General features: G+C 48.6%; 1 protein-coding gene across 1 annotated transcript in view; it reads right to left on the bottom strand.

The window, feature by feature from the left end:
- Positions 1-3,007: 3,007 nt before the first annotated feature.
- EPHB1 (EPH receptor B1) overlaps positions 3,008-18,102 on the bottom strand; it is a 316,781-nt gene continuing 301,686 nt past the window's right edge. Inside the window, exons 13-16 of the mRNA XM_068969291.1 lie at positions 15,232-15,381; positions 8,419-8,612; positions 6,448-6,603; positions 3,008-3,116 (exon numbers count right to left, since the gene is read on the bottom strand). Coding sequence (XP_068825392.1) covers positions 3,008-3,116; positions 6,448-6,603; positions 8,419-8,612; positions 15,232-15,381 — 609 coding nt within the window. The remainder of the gene's footprint in view (positions 3,117-6,447; positions 6,604-8,418; positions 8,613-15,231; positions 15,382-18,102) is intronic.

The following is an 18,102-nucleotide window of genomic DNA, read 5'->3' on the forward strand; positions in this document are numbered from 1 at the left end:
GGGCCTTACATCTACTGTCACTAATTGCTAGGAAGTCAGGTTACTGCAGGGGTTCTCATAGTGTGGTCCCCAAACCAATGGCATCAGCATGACCTGGCAACTTTTGAGAAGTGTACATTCTTGGGTTCCCCTCCTGAGATCTGCTGAATCAGAAAACTTGGAGGTGGGGCCCAGAGATGTGTGTTTTATTGACTACACCCTCCAGGTGATGCTGGTGCAGGCTCAGGTGTAAGTCCTGCTGGGATGGCAGGTGAGAGTGCGGAGTCAGAGCCTGAGCCACAGCCTGAATCCACCATTCTGTGATCTAGGTAAGGTGCCTGTCCTTCAGTTTCCTCACCTGACATGGGGCATCTGCTAAAGGTTAATACAGGTAAAGCACTTAGGAACATGCCTGGCATGGAAAGCCTGCCCCAGAGTGTTAGCTAGGCTTCCTCCAAGGTATTAATAGTTATCACTAGCTGACTATTCACTTGAGGAGACGGAGGTCAGAGAGGTTACTGACTGCCCCATGCTCAGAGGGAGGGCACGGGGTCTCACTCACCAGAGACACTCTGCATCACTGTAGGTAGCTGTGTTCAGGCTTGGCCATGCCCTCCCTGCTGGGAACTAGGCAGAGGGTGCCTGAGCCTTGACTCTGTTGACCCCTCATGTGTTCCCCGTGGGTATGCTGGATTCCTTCTCTCTTTCGTGGGATCTTATGGACACACCTAACCAAAGGGCTTGCCGTGACCCTCACCTTGACCATGCTTTGATCACAGCCAGGAGGTGGAGGTGGACTGGCCTTGGTGGAGTCACAGTGAGGGTGTTGGGTTCAGGAGGCTGCTTGAGAAATGTGGTGACAAATTAGAATTCATTCCTGTGGAAAACTGAGAATAGATTAGCCAAATTGCCTAGGCTCATGAGACAGGGCGTGGATTGAGGTCTTTGGGGATAATTCACAAATTATGTATGGAATTGGTGAGTTATTAATGAGGGAGGTTCTCTCCTCTATCTGCTGTATGGCTGGATGGGGCCCTTTGCAGCCATATGCCAGTCTGCTGAGACAGTTTGGATCGTTCTTCTCCCAGCAGCCCACGAAGCAAAGGAGGGAGCTTGCAGATAGGGCCCCCCTGCATCAGAGCCATACCCCCAGGCCCATGAGCCGCTCTGAAGGGACTTCAAGAAGGTAAGTGTCTCTCCAGGTAAAGTTCCCTGAGAACAGGTAAAAAGGCTAATCTCACCTTAAATATGTTTGAAATTACCTAAGTGGGAAACCTAGCTTCTTTCTCTGCCTCACTTCACCCCCCGACACACACCAACTGCATGTTCACAGACCCCACAAGGAAGTGCCTGGATTAGTCTTCAGTGGCTTTCACAAAATTCGCCTGGATGTGAAATCCTCGAATGCAGTGTGTAAACTGAGCTGAGGGCAGAGTCCGTGTTGCTGTTGGTTGTTTATGTTAATTTGCCAGTGACTTCCTGTGCTTTGGAGCCTCCAGTTTATTTGGTTCTTCTTTAGGGTCACACCAGTGAGAGTGATTCTCACACATTCTGCTTCTTGGGTGTCGTGGGGTCTGGGATGTCCCCCCAACCCCTTATTAGGGGAAGAAACGCAGTTATTAAGGATTCTTCCATACCATGGGGAGGGACCCGCTGGCGTCTGGGAATACACACTCTGACACCATTCTATGTAAACCCGGACATGCTTCTGCTCATTTTAATTAGACAGATAAAATTAGCAAGGAGATTAAGGTAAAAGGAGAAATTAAAAATATTTAAGTGTTAGGTGGAATTTACAAAAGTGAATTGAACAATGAGGTACAGGAAGGAATGCAGAGAAACACAGACACATCTGAAACGTTCCTCGGATGCCACACAGCTCAAGCCAGTCCCCAGACGAGGGGAAGAAGACCTCTCTTCTTCACCATCTTGAATTAGGTTCGGGGCATGTGGAAGAACATTCTCCAGAAACACCTTCCTTCTCCTTCTCTTCAGATGTCACCAAGAATAACGAATCAGCCAGGATCATTCTCAATGGCCCACACTGCATCCAATTCAAACCACTCACCTGTTTCCTGTCTGAATTTGCAAGCTTTCCGGAGATGTTTCCCTTTTTCATTTAATTTTTCTCCCTACTCTCTCTCCCCACTGAGCCAACAGGCCAATGGGGCCAATCAGAAAACCATACCGACAACATGCTCCAGCCCCTGTGGATTTTCCAGGGGCAAAGACTTCCCAGTTCTTTCTTGTTTGCATCTGTTACGAACAAGCAGTTACCTGATAACACAGACATACATAAGCGTGCCTTTGCACACGGAAACAGGTTTTTTTTTTTTTTTTCCAATTTGTGGTTTCTTTTTCCTTTTTGCAGAAAATGCAAACAAAAGAAAAACAAGGTTTTCAATTGAAGGTACATCTCTTCTTCAATATGAAGACATTAATTGAATTGGTTGGATCCCCCATGCAGTGGTCAGCAAGGTCCTTTGGCAACTGACAAAACATCTGGAGTCTCAGGAGCTGGGGTTTGTTTGAAGAAACTTCCCTACACGAGTCATGAGCAAAGGGAGATGGATGTGCGGCGAGGGAGAGGGCTCGTGAGGAGGAGGACAAAAGGAGAAAAGAAAAGAACGTCATTGGTGAGGAAGAACATGGGAAATTACTTCTGTTTCTTCCCTCGACCTCCTTCCCTTTCTTCTTGCCGGTGGATGACTCCAGCCCACCCAGGGTGCGAGCTGAGTTCACTCTTGGGGTTTTTGACACTTACTGTTTTGTCTTCACTTCCACTGAACATCACCTTTATGTATTTTTATCATTACATATTTGGTTCCCCACGGCACCTTAAATGTGCATCAGTCACTGAGAAATGAAGGTTGCCTATTAGGAATAGGTCCAGCTTATTCTTCATTATGAGAACGCATTTCTCAGGTGAGAAGCCAGTCTCTCCAGAACATTCCACAGTGGTCAACCTCTGGTTCCCCTTGAGCCTAGTCCTTTTCCTTCTTCTCCTCCCCACAGAAAACAAGAGTTGTCATGCCATTGCCGTTGGTGACTGACTCATCTGGACCCTCATAGACAGAATGCTGTTCAGGATCTTCTTCTGATGACCTGCCAAGGTGACCCCTATTCTCAGGAGGTCTCTAGGAGGGAAAAAGCCACAAAGAAGGGACATTAGTGCTTTCCACTGGTCAAAACTCATCACAGAAGGCAAGCTCTAATAATAGTAGGGTAGGCAAGAAAAGGTGTTTACAATCCAATGTGGCCAAGTTTATCCAAGGCTGGCAAACATCTAACTCAATATTCCCTTTCTCAATCTCAATCTCTCCATACAGTGGCCCCTGCCTCCAATGCCCCCTCCAGCTTAGAAGACCCTGAAAGTGCTGTGCATTCTTCTTCACCTGCAGGTTCTGGAGCAGCCCTTTCATCGTGTCCATGACCCTAGGTGGACTAGAACTTTCCTCTGCTGTTTTTTTTAACACTCCAAGCACACACTGTATGGGGCTTTGGTTATTCTGTGAGGTTTCTGCCTAAGTTAGTGATTGCCCATTGTGATTGAAAAGATGTAGGGCTTGCCTGGTTTTCTGATGTTTTCCCCTGAGTTTCCATTTTCTGCTTCTGTTAGAATTTTAATGTCATGAATTTTTAAGAAGGGTGATCTCAAAATAACTTTCAAATATCTGCCCAAGCAGGAATCCAAGGAAGATGTTTAGGATAGGGATTTGGACTGGATTCATCTTTGAGCTGTGAGTCTTAATATGAACAAGTTCATGGCTTATATTTGACTTTGGGGAGACCCATGCATCTTCTTTTAGTTAATAATATTACATTATTTGAGTGCTTCCCACGTGCCATATATTAATTCATTTATACCCATGGAAGCATTTCATAAAAACTGCCAAACCACTCAGAATCGATGATAATAATTTACCAGCAATCATTTCTCACCTGCGTCCTGTGGGTAAACAATAGACAAGTGCCTTATATGTACTATTCCACTTCTCTCTCACCACAAACCAATGAGGTGGGTACTATTATTATTTGCATATTTATAGACGAGGCAAGCAGGGCTCAAAGAAATTGAGTAACATGTTCAAGATCACACAGCAGGTAAGCAGTGGTGGAGCTGGGCTTCAAACTCAGGACGGCCTGGCTCTCAGTTACCCTGCATGGCTGCTCTCAGAATTCTTCTAGTGTCCTGACTGTACTCCCTGAAGACCCCCTGCCCCAGCAGGGCAGATGGCTCTGAGCACTGTACATGAGACTCATGAGGAGGCCCCTGTGCTGGCTTCCTGTCTCCACCTGGGCCCTCCCAACTCCTCCTTTCAGCTGGTGGTCAGCCTCCCTTGGGTTGCAGCTGGCCTAGATAGTCAAATTGTCCACGGCTTTTCAGCAAATACTTTTGAGAGGTATCCTTGAATTCTGAATTCACAACTGTCCTGCAGTCTACTTTATTTAGTTACACATGTTCTTTTTCTGCCTTTTATCACTCAAGAAGCACAGGAAATTGCTCCAATAGTGTGTGGACATTTTTTACTTTTAACTAAATCCCTTAATTTTCAGTTTCACTTTCCTTTTATTTTTCCTCTAGCTCTTTATCATGTGACTATTCCCAGACTGAAGGAATGTCTCCACTTGATTCCTTAGGCTTGTGGAGGATCAGGTGATGCAGGTCCCCATACTTATCCCATGACAGTGGGAAATCAGATACAGTCCTGCATTCATGGACACTCACTCCACTTCTAAACCCAAGCATCCTTTTTAGCTCTGTAAGATGGGGAAGCTGGTTTTCCACTGAGAAGGGCTTATTTTTTATTTTTGGTGTCTGATGATAATTCATGATGCCAAGTGCTTTTTAAGGCATCACCGGGAATTGAACTCAAGTGTAAAAAATGAATTCTGGTGTTTAGTGGATCCAAGGCTAGAGGGACATCCAAGCCATTTCCCAGGAGAAAGCGGAGGTTCCAACATTTCTGGAGGGAATAAACCTGAGAGACGTGAAGCTAGACTCTAGGAAACTTGATTGCAGACTAGGAGTCTGGGACAGAAGGCTGAGGGTCAATAAGCTGTCCCCCCGGCACCCAACTGCTAGAGTTGGAAGACCCCCACCTCTCCCCAGGGACTCAGTAACTGGCCCACCCCAGGATGGAACCCCAGCCCAGAGCACTGTGTCTGAAACAGCACAGGTGATCAGTAAGTGTTTGTCCATTACCTGGCAGACTGACCAGGGGAAATATGTGTCACAGGCCACCAACCCTAGCTGCAGCAGGGCAGCTGGTCAGGTCCCCGCTGGTGTGTGTGTGTGTATGCATGTGTGTTCAGAATTTGACTCTTGCCCACTGTAATCCAGATGCAGATTTGAGTCAGTCACATTAGAATTACCTAGGGAGTTTTAACATCCGGATGCTCAGGTCTCACCATGTACCAAATCACTCAGAAGATCTGGGTGTAGGAATCAGGCATCAGTCGTTAAAAGGATCTCAGGAGACTTAGTGTACATGCACCAAAGTACAGCCCCGTGCGTCCCCAGTCGGATAGGCGGGAGCATATGGAGCCAGCAGTCAGGAAAGCAGGCTTCAGTTCCTGCTTTGTCACCCCTGACAGCCCAGTCTCCAGGCACTAACGCCATCGCCTTTCTGAATCTCTGAATGGAAGGGGTAGAACTAGATACAGATTTCTCAAACTGCAGGTCCACAGAACCCTGCCTTCTGAAATACAGTTCCACGGTATTTAATAATTTTCCATGGGCTTCTTTATCTCAGGATTTTTCATGGCCTTTACAGTGCTAATATGTGGAGTGAATCTCCAGGAGAGTGATAAAGTACTCAGTATTTCCTAAATTTATTTGACCATGGGACCTTTTTTCCAAGGAGAACCTATTAACATTTCCCAGAACGGGTGCTGCTCAGAACATTCTTGGGGAAATGATGGACTGCATGGGTCTTTAAGACCCTTTCTGGCTCTCATCTTATTTGAATAATTTTAGTTTTTGTATTCCTCCACACTCCTGTGGGGGCTGCAGTTGGAAAATAATTTGTGGGGGCTGGAAACGTCTGCTTATTTACAAGCGCTATCTGAGGACGAAGACAGGCTCTGGGCGCATAGGCGACTGCTGCTGAATCAGTGCTCTGCCTCTTCCTGCTCTGATGTTTAAAGTGCTGGCTGGCTGTGTTCTTTCCATCTGGATGCTCTCTTTGATGGGCTGAGTTTAAAAACTTAAACAGAGGAGAGGCTCTCGGTGATTAGGCAAATGACATATGGCAGTGGCTTGGAGGAACTCTCATTTGGGACCTGGAATAAATCTCAGCCTCCCCACCTCACCCTTCCATCTTTCCCAGGCTCTTCCCTGCCAGGCCTGGTTCTATCCCGAGGTGGGGCTCTGAAGATGAGGCCAGACCCGCACCACGAGGGACAGCAGCGAGGGAGCCTTGACCTCCACCCTCAGGCAGGACAGAGACGATGCCCACCACTTACTCTGATGTCATCTGGGTGACCAGCTGCAGGGACGTGAAGCCGGCAGTGAGGAAGCTGTCCCTGTACTGGGCCATCTTGATGGCGCTGAGCCAGTCATCCACGGTGGTGAAGGCTGTGAAGTCTGGGATGGAGCGGTCGAGTAGGGGCTGGGAAGGCCTGCGAGACAGAGGGCAGCAGTGACCCTACAGCTGCAAGGGGGCGTGGGCAGACCACACTCCGGGCGGACGGTGGACTTCATGGAGGTTCGGCGCCTCTGGTGGGATGAGGATTATGGAGGAAACCGGGGCTGACCCTTCCTTCTCTACACAGTTCTGGGCTGGCACAGCTCCTCAAGGCCAGGTGGCCCATCCTCCTGTCCCTGGGCTCTGTCCCATGCTAGTCAGCCCAGACCGGCAGACTGACACAGCGTGCAGTCTGAAGGGAAGAGAAGGATCCCAATCCTTTGTAAAATGAAATCTAAGAGCTTCACCAACCAAAGATATGGTTCTTTTACAAATATATGAAGTTCACTGCGGCCTCCCCAACGTTGGCAACATTCTTTCCTCCTTGTTCCGTCCTCCACTGACTGAAAGAAATGGAATAGAGCAGCCCACCACTGACCTTCTCTCGCATAGTCTCAGAGCAGACCCCCAGGTACCACCTCCAGAAATCAGGGTGCCATCTTCACATCGCCCTCACCTTCAGCATCCACACCCAACCCTTCACCAAGTCATAAAGATTTGACTTTCAAAACCTCTCAAGCTCACTTGCTTCTTTCTACACAATTAGCCTGATTCAAGATGCTATCTCTATGGTTACTGCCATGTCTTCCTATCAAGTCGGTCTTCATGCTCCCCTCAACATCAGGTCCACACTAGCCTGCACTCTTTAAAAAAGCTAGATGTGATCATGACAGGAACCCCCATCCCTTACCCCTGATCCATGTCAAACTTGACCCACTTCGGTGGGTAATCATTGCTATGAAAATTCAGAGGCCTTAGCAGGGCCTAAAGGCTCTGAGCATCTGGCCCTTGCCTATCTTCCCAGCCTCAGTCCCCACCTGGTCCCCTCACAAACAGCACTCCCAACACGCTGGCCCTGTCCTTCCCATGCTTGGCCCTCTGCACAGGCCGGGGAACCCTGACCCTCTACTCCCATCTCGCTTTCACTCAGCTAATGCATCCTCGCCCTTCAGCTCTCAACTGAAATAACAGGCATCAGGTCACCTCCCTCACGCAAGACCAAGGTGTATGCTCTCCAAGTATCACATACTTCCCTGCCACACTGGCCAGCCAAGTGTCAACTGGAGTATCTTTGGGCAACCATCTGCTTAATGTGTACTGCTCCTAAATGATTCTGAGCTCCATGGGGGCATGTCTATCTTGCTCATTCTATACGGCCAGCAAGGTCATGGCAGTTAGCACATAAGTACCCAATACACTCTGGTCCAAAGGATGAATTAAAAAACAAGTTAACACTGCAAATGTAGATGAGTGATGTACAGCTGACAGCTGCTGACAGTAGCTGACAGCTCTGTGCATTTGCTAGTAACAAATCCAGTTGCTCTAAATTTCTGTCCCATAGCTGTCAGGTTCCAAGTCTGCAGCTCCCCCTGCCTCATACACTGAAAGGTGTCTTCTGGAAACCGAATTGCCCAGAAGTGGGGTCTCATATCAGTCAGATAAGATCAGCCTAATTATTACAGAGCCCGTGCCCAGTCCATCTGAGGCCAACGGACATAGAGAGCCAGACAGGTATTTGATCATCTGTCTACAACCCATGCTGAGGAGAGGGAATATTTCAGAAAGGTAGAGGGGAAAAGGAAGGGAAGAGTCTTGGAACTTCTTCCATCTGTGGATAAGCTCAGCTACCTCTCCCTTGCTCTCAGTGGATTGAAGACTAGCAGCCTTGCTCAGGGCTCTGCCCAACTATGAGACCCCACCCCCACCCCTACCCCCACCCCTAGGTACCACCCTGCTCTACTGGACTCACACGGCGGTGATGGTAGCCACAGTCTTGAGACTTGCCGGGTTCCGGATCATCTTGTCCAGGGTGTTGACAATCTCTGCAAAGCGGGGCCGGCTGTTACGGTCCTTCTGCCAACAGTCCAGCATGAGCTGGTGTAGAGCAGCTGGGCAGTCCATGGGAGGGGGCAGCCGGTAGTCCTGCTCAATGGCATTGATGACCTGCAGGGACACACATGAGAACAGGTATGACTGCTGATGAGTCACTAGCCAGTCATTCACAAATTAGCCCCTGAGGGTGGAGCCTCCTTGCCTTCAGGTATCCTCATTCTGTGCCACTATACCTGTCACTATAATAGAGTTTATGGGCACTTGGCTTCTGCCCCTAGACTATGAGTTCCCAGAAAGCAGGGCCTGCATCTTATTGTGTCTTTGTGTCCCCAGCTACTGGGATAGGGCCTGACATATACTAGATGGCTATGAAATGTTTGCTAAAGAATGGTTGGAGCTTCTCCTTTGAGAGGATGCCAGGCCCAATCTTGCCTTCCTGGCAGCTGGTGGCACCAGGGCAGATGAAACAATGGCACATGGAAATGCAATGAAGCCACTGTTTGCAAACAACACCCACCAGAGCCCATGGTGGGCCTCGTCCTTCTACTGCTATGCGAAGAGAAAGGGAGAGAGGGGATCAGAATGTGATGGAGAATCTACTTCATGCCAGGGACCCTTTAGATGCTTTCTAGACATTAGCTGCCTTAGTCTTTATGAGGCAGCGATAGGAATTTGATAGAAGATAATTTAGTTAAACAAACTGGTTCAGTACAATGACAATGGTAGAAATAACAAGGTGATCCAACATAAATATCTTCCATCAAGTTTTGTTAATTTTCATAGATTCCAGGGGATGATTTTGTAAAGATTTTAGCATCTGTAAGCACCCTTTACTTCTCAGTTTCCAATTCATTTAAATTAATTATGCCTGCTCTCTGGTTTTGGAAATAGTAAAAATAATTATAAGCAACCCAGTGCTAAACATACAAATTTATTATGGCACACTCACAGCACAATGGAAGGAATGGAATACAATGCAGGCCTTAAGATGTTGCAAAAATGTACCTATTGAGATGGAAATATACTCCCATTATAATATTAGGCAAAAGAGCAGGCTGTCTAAGTGCAGGTATGGTATCATCTTACTTTTGTAGAAAAACAAGAATCAAAACAAAACAAAGACTAATAATTACACACATACATAGAAAAGTCCTTGGAAGGATCTATACCATGGAGCTAAGGGTGGTTGCCTCTGGGCGGGTAGAAATATGAATGCCCTTTGTGTTTGTCTTTTTCTTTCTTTATATGTTTATACCCTATAATAATTAGGCGTTGATTTTACATTAACATAAACAGTTAAAGACCTTTAACAACATAGGAAATAATTTGGAGCTCAGGAATTTTCGGGTGTTTTTGCTTCTACTTTAAAAAATGTCAGATTCATTTCAATTGATTATTCTTTTTTTTCCCCCCACTTTGTAAATTGGTCAGAAAGTGAATATTCTTGATTAGTTTATACTGTTACAAATTCTATGCATGGTATTCAGGGCATGAGGGGGAATGAGATAATATAATAACCTGAAGTCATTAGAGATAATCAAGGTATATTATTACTTCTATTCAATGTGGCAAAAAAAAACACCACCCACAATGTTTCAGAAAAACAAGCACACAAACCATACCAATATGATCACTTTATAAAAAACCAGCTACTGTGGACGTGCACTTCTGAATAATATGTTATCCCACCAACAAATGTTTATCTCGGCCAGACTGTTGTCAATCAGATTACCTGTTACCCTCTCAGGAGTCCATTTTAGCCCTATTTTCCCCATGAGGAAATGAACATGCAATCGGGGGAGTTATTTACCTGAGGGCACGCAGCTAGTGAGGGACAGGGCTGGGAAAAGAGATATCTAAGTTCCAGTTCTGAACACTTTGAAGCCTACTCTTTCAGACTCCGTGGGATTGCCACAGTGATCTCAGCCTGGAGAATAGTCCTTGGAGCTGTTTGATGTCTTCACGGTAGGAAATGGGGATATGCAGCTAAACCAAGTAACCCAAGAGGGCGAGTAACAGGGCATCCTTTCTAGCTCCTTCCAGACAGCCAGCTGGAGGGGCCCAGTCACAGAGTTCCCACTCAGCATGGGGACAAGTGGGATTACCCACTGAATGGCTCCACAAGCTCTGGATTGCCTAAGGACAAGCTGGTGGGGCCAGCAGGAGGGGTTTGTGTCCAGATTCAACTTCTTTGAAGGGGTTGGGGCCCCTAAAGTCTTCCAATGCAAGGCAGCACATGTTCCCCTAAACTGCTGGCCTCGTTGCTCAAATTATTTCATGGCTAGATTCCCATACACCAATGCTCCCCCCAACAAGATTCCTCTTCTGCCTGCCCAAAAGGAGAAGGAGCACTGGAGGCAGAGCCCTTCTGTGGGCACAGCTCAAAGGTGTGGCCAGCCGACCCAAGCACTCCTGGCACATCACTGAGTGGCCAGAGCACTGGCATGGTCTGACTCTTCTGTCTGGGAGCTTTAGACCAGATGGCATTTAGCCGCTTTACCCCCGTCTCCTCTACACACCGCCTCTTTAGAAGTTCTGGGGTTTGATTATGTATTTCTTCCGTTTGCTTGATGTGCTGACTTTCTTTTTAAGAGGACATCAAAGAGTCACTGATCCCTCCTCCCTGCAGGCCCGAAGCCCCACGCACTGTGTCGGTGATGGTGTGGCATTGCCATTGAGCACATAGACCTTGGAGATCTGGGTTAAAATACTAACTCCACTTCTTATTAGCTCCAGAAACATGGGGGAGTCACTTGACTTCCTGAAACTGCACAGATGGGGATGTCGGAAGAATCAAGTGATACAATGAGCAGCAAAGGTGAGAGTCATGGAAAGGATCCCATCATCACATGGAGGCTGTCACTGTGGCCACGGCTATTACAGTGGAGGTCTTCTCTGCAGAAAGTGCTGCTGGTCTCCAGCAGCCATCTGGAGGCTTAGGAAGACGGTGTCTGGAAAGCACCAAGCAGGCAGTGGGGACTTGTTAAATGGCACCTCTCTCCCAGTGTGTCACCTTTTGTGACAGAGGAGACAGAAACCCCCTCCCTGGCTTTTGCTTACAAAATTGGACTTTATTCCATCTGCTATTTCTTCTGGACAACTTTGCTGTTATTGCTTGAGTAGATAATACTTTGGGAGCAATGATGTTTCTTAAAGCTTTTCTCTCTGCTCCAGAGAAAAAATACCAAATCATTAGTTGGTATATGGGTAACATTAACCTATGATTTTACCAGTGGTTCAGTGGTAAAGAATCCACCTGCCAATGCAGGAGACCTGGGTTTGATTCCTGGGTCAGAAGATCCCCTGGAGAATGAAATGGCAACTCACTCCAGTATTCTTGCCTGGGAAATCTCATGGACAGAGAAGCCTGGTGGGGTACAGTTCATGGAGTTGCAAAAGAGTCTGACATGACTGAGCTACTAAACATCAGCTTTCATCTACTCATGTCCTTCACTGAAGCACTATACATTTGAAGATTTTTATTCTCTTTTTAAGGACTGGTGTTTTCTAAATTTTCTGAGTACATATAAGTTATATTCAAATTAAAACATCATTATTTCAAAAAAGTACTTGCAATCCTCTAGTGGGGCTTTGGGATCACTCGCTGTCACACCTGCCTCACTGGTAGCTGTGGAGAAAGCCAAGAGCAGGCAGGAGAATTAGGACTTATAGTCTCAACACCAGTGACTGCATCTGACTTGTGAACAAAGATGTGACCCAAACCTGGGGTCAGAGGGCATCCTGCTGAGCAGACTTGAAAATCAGAGCAAGTACTGGGCCCCTTGGGCTTCCCTGGTGGCTCAGACTATAAAAAAATCCACCTGCAATGCGGGAGACCTGAGTTCTACCCTTGGGTTGGGCAGATCCCCTGGAGAAGGGGACAGCTACCCACTCCCATATTCTTGCCTGGAGAATTCCATGGATAGAGGAGCCTGGCAGGCTAGAGTCCATAGCAAAGAGTCGAACAGGACTGAGCGACTTTCACTTCACTTCTGCCTGGGCGCCTTTCCTTGATCCATGACAAGATGAGATAAATGGATGTTGAAAGACTGGTGACTGAAATGAGATCAGATGGTATTTCCAGAGAGAAGCTGATGGTGAGTGTGGCAGTGAGAACATGTCGGGAGCTGTCACGGAGCAGGCCTAACTCACTTTGAATGGTCTACAGCGACAGGTGCAGTGGGCTGCCTTTGCTCACCTGTACCCTGGGATGGCAGGTGTGGGGTTGGGTGGGGATGAGGGGCAGGTGGTCTGGACCAGGGGCCCAGGGCTGGTGCTCCTCTTTGAAAGGAGCAGGACCCCTCCCCTTGCCTCCTGTCCCCAGCGGGGCTCCCAACTGCCCCCAGACACGCACTTTTCATTAGTGAGTTGGGCAGTGGGTGGGCTTCCTCGACCTTCCATGTGGAGAGTGAAGTGGAGGAGCTCAGAGCAGTGGTGGATCCAGGGCAGAGGGGGTTAAGTTGAGCTCTGATGTTTCAATAAAACCGCAGCTCCTCTCCACAGACACCGCCACTCTCATTATCTCTGTCAATCAGATCCAAGCAGTAGAACTTCCAAGTTCTCTCTCTGGCTGACAAACTCTCTGTACATGTTCAAAGAACTTCCTGGGCTCTGGAAGCCCAATTACCAGCACTCCGACTTGCCTCTGCAATTCTGTTTCTTAAAGCCTTTCAATTGTCATCTGTAAAATCCTTTACTGCCACCACCTCAGTGGTTTCTGATGAGTAGGGCTGCAGCCAGGAGCCCCTCCTGGGTCTCTCCCAGGCCGGGTCGGGAGATGCCTTCTGAATGGGCAAAAGTCACTCTCTGCCTTCCACAGAGAGTAGACTGGTACTTGGGACAATGGTGAAAAGTCTTTATTTTAGGGGGAAAAACAAAACAAAGAACGAAAAGAGAGTAAAACTGCTCCTTTGCAGATGTTCCTATTCCCTTTGAGGCCCAGCTCAAGCATTAAATATCTGGAAACCTTCTTTACCTAGCCCCAAATGTTCCCGTAGTCCTATGTATATGGTGCTGGGCTGTAAACCCCCAAAGAATAAAGCCAGTAAGCACAATGCTTAGTCACAGTTAGCAAACTCTGAGTGTCTGTTGAGTGAATGATTTGGGATTTCTGAAAGTCTAATATCAGAAACTCCATTTGTTTTCAGCAGAGGTGAATACATTTGCTGAGAATATCCTGAATGTCAAATCTTGCCTGTCAGAGAGTTTTCTAATCCATTCCACATGTGCTGAATTGTTCTTAATCGGATTACAGTCTCTGGGCAGGGCAACATGGGTCTGCTTTTACTGGCTAACATTTATTACTCATCTAGCTGACAGTGTGGACGGAACCAGAGTGCAGCTGATTTCATGAAAGCAGCCTCGGCATCAATTCTGACACTTACTGATTTGACACGCTACAGGCACAGAGGCAAAGCATGGAGAATCAGAGATAATAGAGGATCTTGACACCACCCATGGTCGGCAATAGAACCTGGCTGAGGAGACAGCTTTTTCGCCTGCTCTGGGCTGAAGGCACTCTACCCTCTGGAGCAGGCGGCATTACCACTAAGCACCAGCTCCTTTTCTGTCTCATTAGAAAGTATTTTCTGGGTGCCCAGGTCACCACCTTTCTTAGCCTTCTGAGCAACAGCTATGGCTGGAAACCTCTGACTGGACAGGGGACTGGTTGGGGGCCAACTTCTTCAGTTTACCAGTGCCTCGGGAGCCCACACCCAGGATGCAAGTACTTCTGGGATGGCTGTTTGCCCCATCTGGACTGGGCCAGCCCTGTCTCTTCTTCCTTGGAAGTCGGGGGAAGATAATAACTGCTACCCAGTAATGGGAAGAGCAAGTGAGAACACAGGTAATGCATATATTGCAGACTGCGATCCCCTTGGCCCCAAAGGAACTGTATATATTCAGAACACAAGAAGGAGTGGTCCCAGGGATGGGGTGGGGGGAACCCAGGTAGGATTTTGATTGTGACCTTATCAAAGCAAATCATCCACAAAAGGTTATCCACTTTTTGGTAATTATGGAGCAAAGGGTCCCATCTGGAACACCCTTAAAATGCCTCTGCTAAAAGCATCTCAGATGACGCTTCTCTTTCCTGTCTCCCTGTCCCTTGAGGGTCACTGACCACTCAGCTTGGTCCCCTCCCAAGACCCGTCTGGAGCTGACCAACTCTGGGACTCTTGCTCAGCGCCTCCTTCACTGACAGGTGCCAAGGATTCAGAAGAGCAGATTCTCAGGAAAGAAGGGCCTTTACAATGAACTCCTCCCTTTAGAGCACAGAAGTTGCAGACAAAAGCTGCTGCTGGCTCAACACAGCACATCCATCAGAGTAGAGCAGCTGGAAGCCAGGTCCTGCCAGGCAACCAGCACCGCTTCCTCTCCATCACACATGGTGACAGAGGGCACACAGGCAAGTGCTTGGCAGCAGGGTACAAGTCCCTGGTCAACTTTGGGCCTGATCTATTCATGATTCAGGCCATTCAGAACCAGCCCATCATCTCCTGGATTGGTCAGGGCACATTTACAGGCTTTAGGGTCATAGGAACCATCACATCTCTGTGCTGGGTTCTTGATTAGTTCAAACATTGGTGCAAAGGAGGTCCCTGCATCCCCTGCATCAGACACTTCACATTCAGGACCCAAGGCCCAGTGAGAAACCAGGTGGGCCTGGCATGCCAGAGCCCTGGGACCCCTGGGGCGAGGGTGGTAGCAGCCAGGAGCAGCTGACACTTACATCTTGGTTGGACATGTCCCAGTAGGGTCTCTCTCCAAATGACATGACTTCCCACATGACAATCCCGTAGCTCCAGACATCGCTGGCAGACGTGAACTTGCGGTAGGCGATGGCCTCTGGAGCCGTCCATCTCACGGGGATCTTGCCTCCCTGGGGGAAGGAGAAGCCTGGTCAGTCCGACCACTGGGTTCCCAGTCGGTAGGAATAAACTGGGCACACACATCCATCCTTCCACCCCTACCCCGATGTCTTGCAAACTAGGTCAGCGGGGTCCCCAGGCAGAGGAATCTGCAGGGCTGGCCTCTCTCACACCACCTGTGGGCACACTGCACTGCTCCACACCAGAGGTGGTGACCGGGGTTGCATTCAGCCCCAGTTCCCTATGTCCTGATCCTACCATCACCATGGGTGAGAGGAGCAGTGAAACTAACAGAGAGCCACTACCTCAGGACACTGTGCGAAATCAGCTACGTGAGCCGTGACAGGCAGGTGCAGCTCTGCTGACCTACAGTATTACACGTACGAGTCACAACACTTGGGTCAGAAGAAAGCTAAGCAAGCAAAACAGGAAGACAGTGAAGGCAACACCTCTGGACACCCCCAACCACAAATCACCCTCTGCCCCCTGCACCCTGTGCTCCAGCCCCGGGGACAGGCTGTCCTCACTGTGCAGTCCGCAGGCAGCCCGGGCTGCACTTGGTTTACCCGGCCCAGCACTGAAAGATGCTGGCTCTCCTCCCTGCCCTTCTGTGCAGGTTGATATCCAGAGCTGCAGACACTTTCCTAAATGGCCACTCTTAGGTTTGTTTCCCCATCTTACCCTCCAGCCCTACCCTGGAAGTTTTCGGCTTGGCTCTCTGCTTGGCCCTCAGGTCATCTGCCAGATCTCAGCCTATTTTGTTTACCAGTGTGCATGCTCAGCCACAAAGTCACGTCCGACTCCTCACGACCCCATGGACTAGCCCTCCAGGCTCCTCTGTCCATTAGATTTCCCAGGCAAGAATATTGGAGTGGGTTGCCATTTCCTCCTGCAAGGAATCTTCCTGACTCAGGGATTGAGCCTGCATCTCCTCCATTGGAAAGCAAGTTTCTCACCACTGAGCCACCTGAGAAGCAAGGGATTGCTATCCATCCATTTGTACATGTACCCTGTCAACAGATAGGCAGCAGGCACTGCTTTGTGCCAGGCCCTTCCTGAGGAGCTGGTGTCCCAGAGCTGAGCCAGCTAGGGGCCCTGCCCTCAACCTGCATTGAGCATGGGAATGCAGACAAGAAACAGAAACTTAATACACACTGTTAACAGGATGGAAAATGATGAGGGTGAGGCCGAGGGGGATACAGGGTTTGTGAGAACTGGAGGAGACTCCCTAACACAGGAAGTGGTCAGGGAAGGTGGCCAGGAACAGTCAGAGGGGCAGTTCTCTGGAGCCTTTGGCCAGATGTGGATACCAGTACTGTCCCTTTCTACCTGTGTGACACAGGGAAAGTTACCTAACCTCTCTGTGCCTCTATTTCTTATTGCCAAAATGGGGGTAATGATCACACTTACACAGTCAGGTGGTCATGAGGAAAACGAGGTTACTATCCATCCAGTGCTGGGGCAGGGCCAGGCATAGAGGGTCCATGCTATCCACTTGCTAACTAGTTAATCAGGCAGAGCATGTGGAGGAGGGAAGTCCAGGCAGAGAGGAGCATGGGCAGATGCTGGGGTAGCAGGCAGCAGAGAGGGAGGTAACTGCCACCAATGTAGGGTGGTCAGAGCACAGAATCCTGAAGGGGGATGTAAAGAGAGGGAAGCTCTCTTGGGCACTGATGCCACTCATGGGGGCAGAGTTCAACATTCTCTAGGGAAAAAACGATCCTCATTTTTAAGTCTTCACACCAAACACTGGACTTCACTGCCCTGGCCCCATTGAGATGCCTGGGCTCTGCCTCCATAATACATGAGACCTACAGCTCCCTCCATCCCCTTCTCATCTGCCCCTTGCCTTGACTGAAGGAGGCTATTTTTATACTGACCATCCTCATGATCTGTTCAGATCAGCAGAGATACACGCTGGACTTCAACAAAACATACCTTTAAAATGTATAAGTGGTTAAGCTGAGTGCCAGTGAGAGAAAAAGGAGCAAACTGCAAAGTGTATTTTTATCTGGTTTCCTAGCCGGGGTCTGGGAGGAATGCAGGCATTCTGGCCCCAACCTCCCCAGGCACATATCCAGCTTTCTGCAAAGAAGACAGCTCTGATTTCCCCCAGGACTATGGCAGGCCTTTGTGGTGGGAGAGTCCTCAACTCAAATACCAGCCATGTGACAAATGCCTTGAGGGCAGGCTCAGGCTGCGGAGGCAACAGGATGCTCTGTTCTCACCATCCCCCCAAACATGAATGAATTGATTGGTTTTATCTCCTTGGTACCATGGTTGGGAAGAGAGGTGGAAAATCCAGCCAGTGAACCAGGAGTTGTTGAACACAGTGTCCGACAGCTCAGAGATCCCATGCTGTGTGCCCACACTGGGTAGGGGATGTGGCCACACCCGGAGAGGACCTGGGGCTCCCTTGGAGCAGAGAGGTCTCTCAATACAATACACCTGGGTTACTTAAGGTAGGAGAGAGCAGGAATTTAATTAGTGTCAGGCTGTGTGACAGAGAGAGAGAGAGGCAATGAGACTCTGAGTGAAAACTTACCAGTGAGAAAGAAAACGTGGTCATGCGGGTCTGTGGATAAGAGTCAGGCCTTATCTTTTGCGTCTGTTTGTGTCAGGGAACGGGGAAGGGAGATGAAAGCGTGCTTCTCCTGAATTTCAAAGAGGCGATTTGGGAGTCTGAAGGTGTCCTCTCTGCCAAGTCTGGGGCAGACCCCAGGGGCCACTGT

The sequence above is a fragment of the Capricornis sumatraensis genome, chromosome 1 (genome assembly GCF_032405125.1).
Source record: "Capricornis sumatraensis isolate serow.1 chromosome 1, serow.2, whole genome shotgun sequence".
Classification (NCBI taxonomy): domain Eukaryota; kingdom Metazoa; phylum Chordata; class Mammalia; order Artiodactyla; family Bovidae; genus Capricornis; species Capricornis sumatraensis.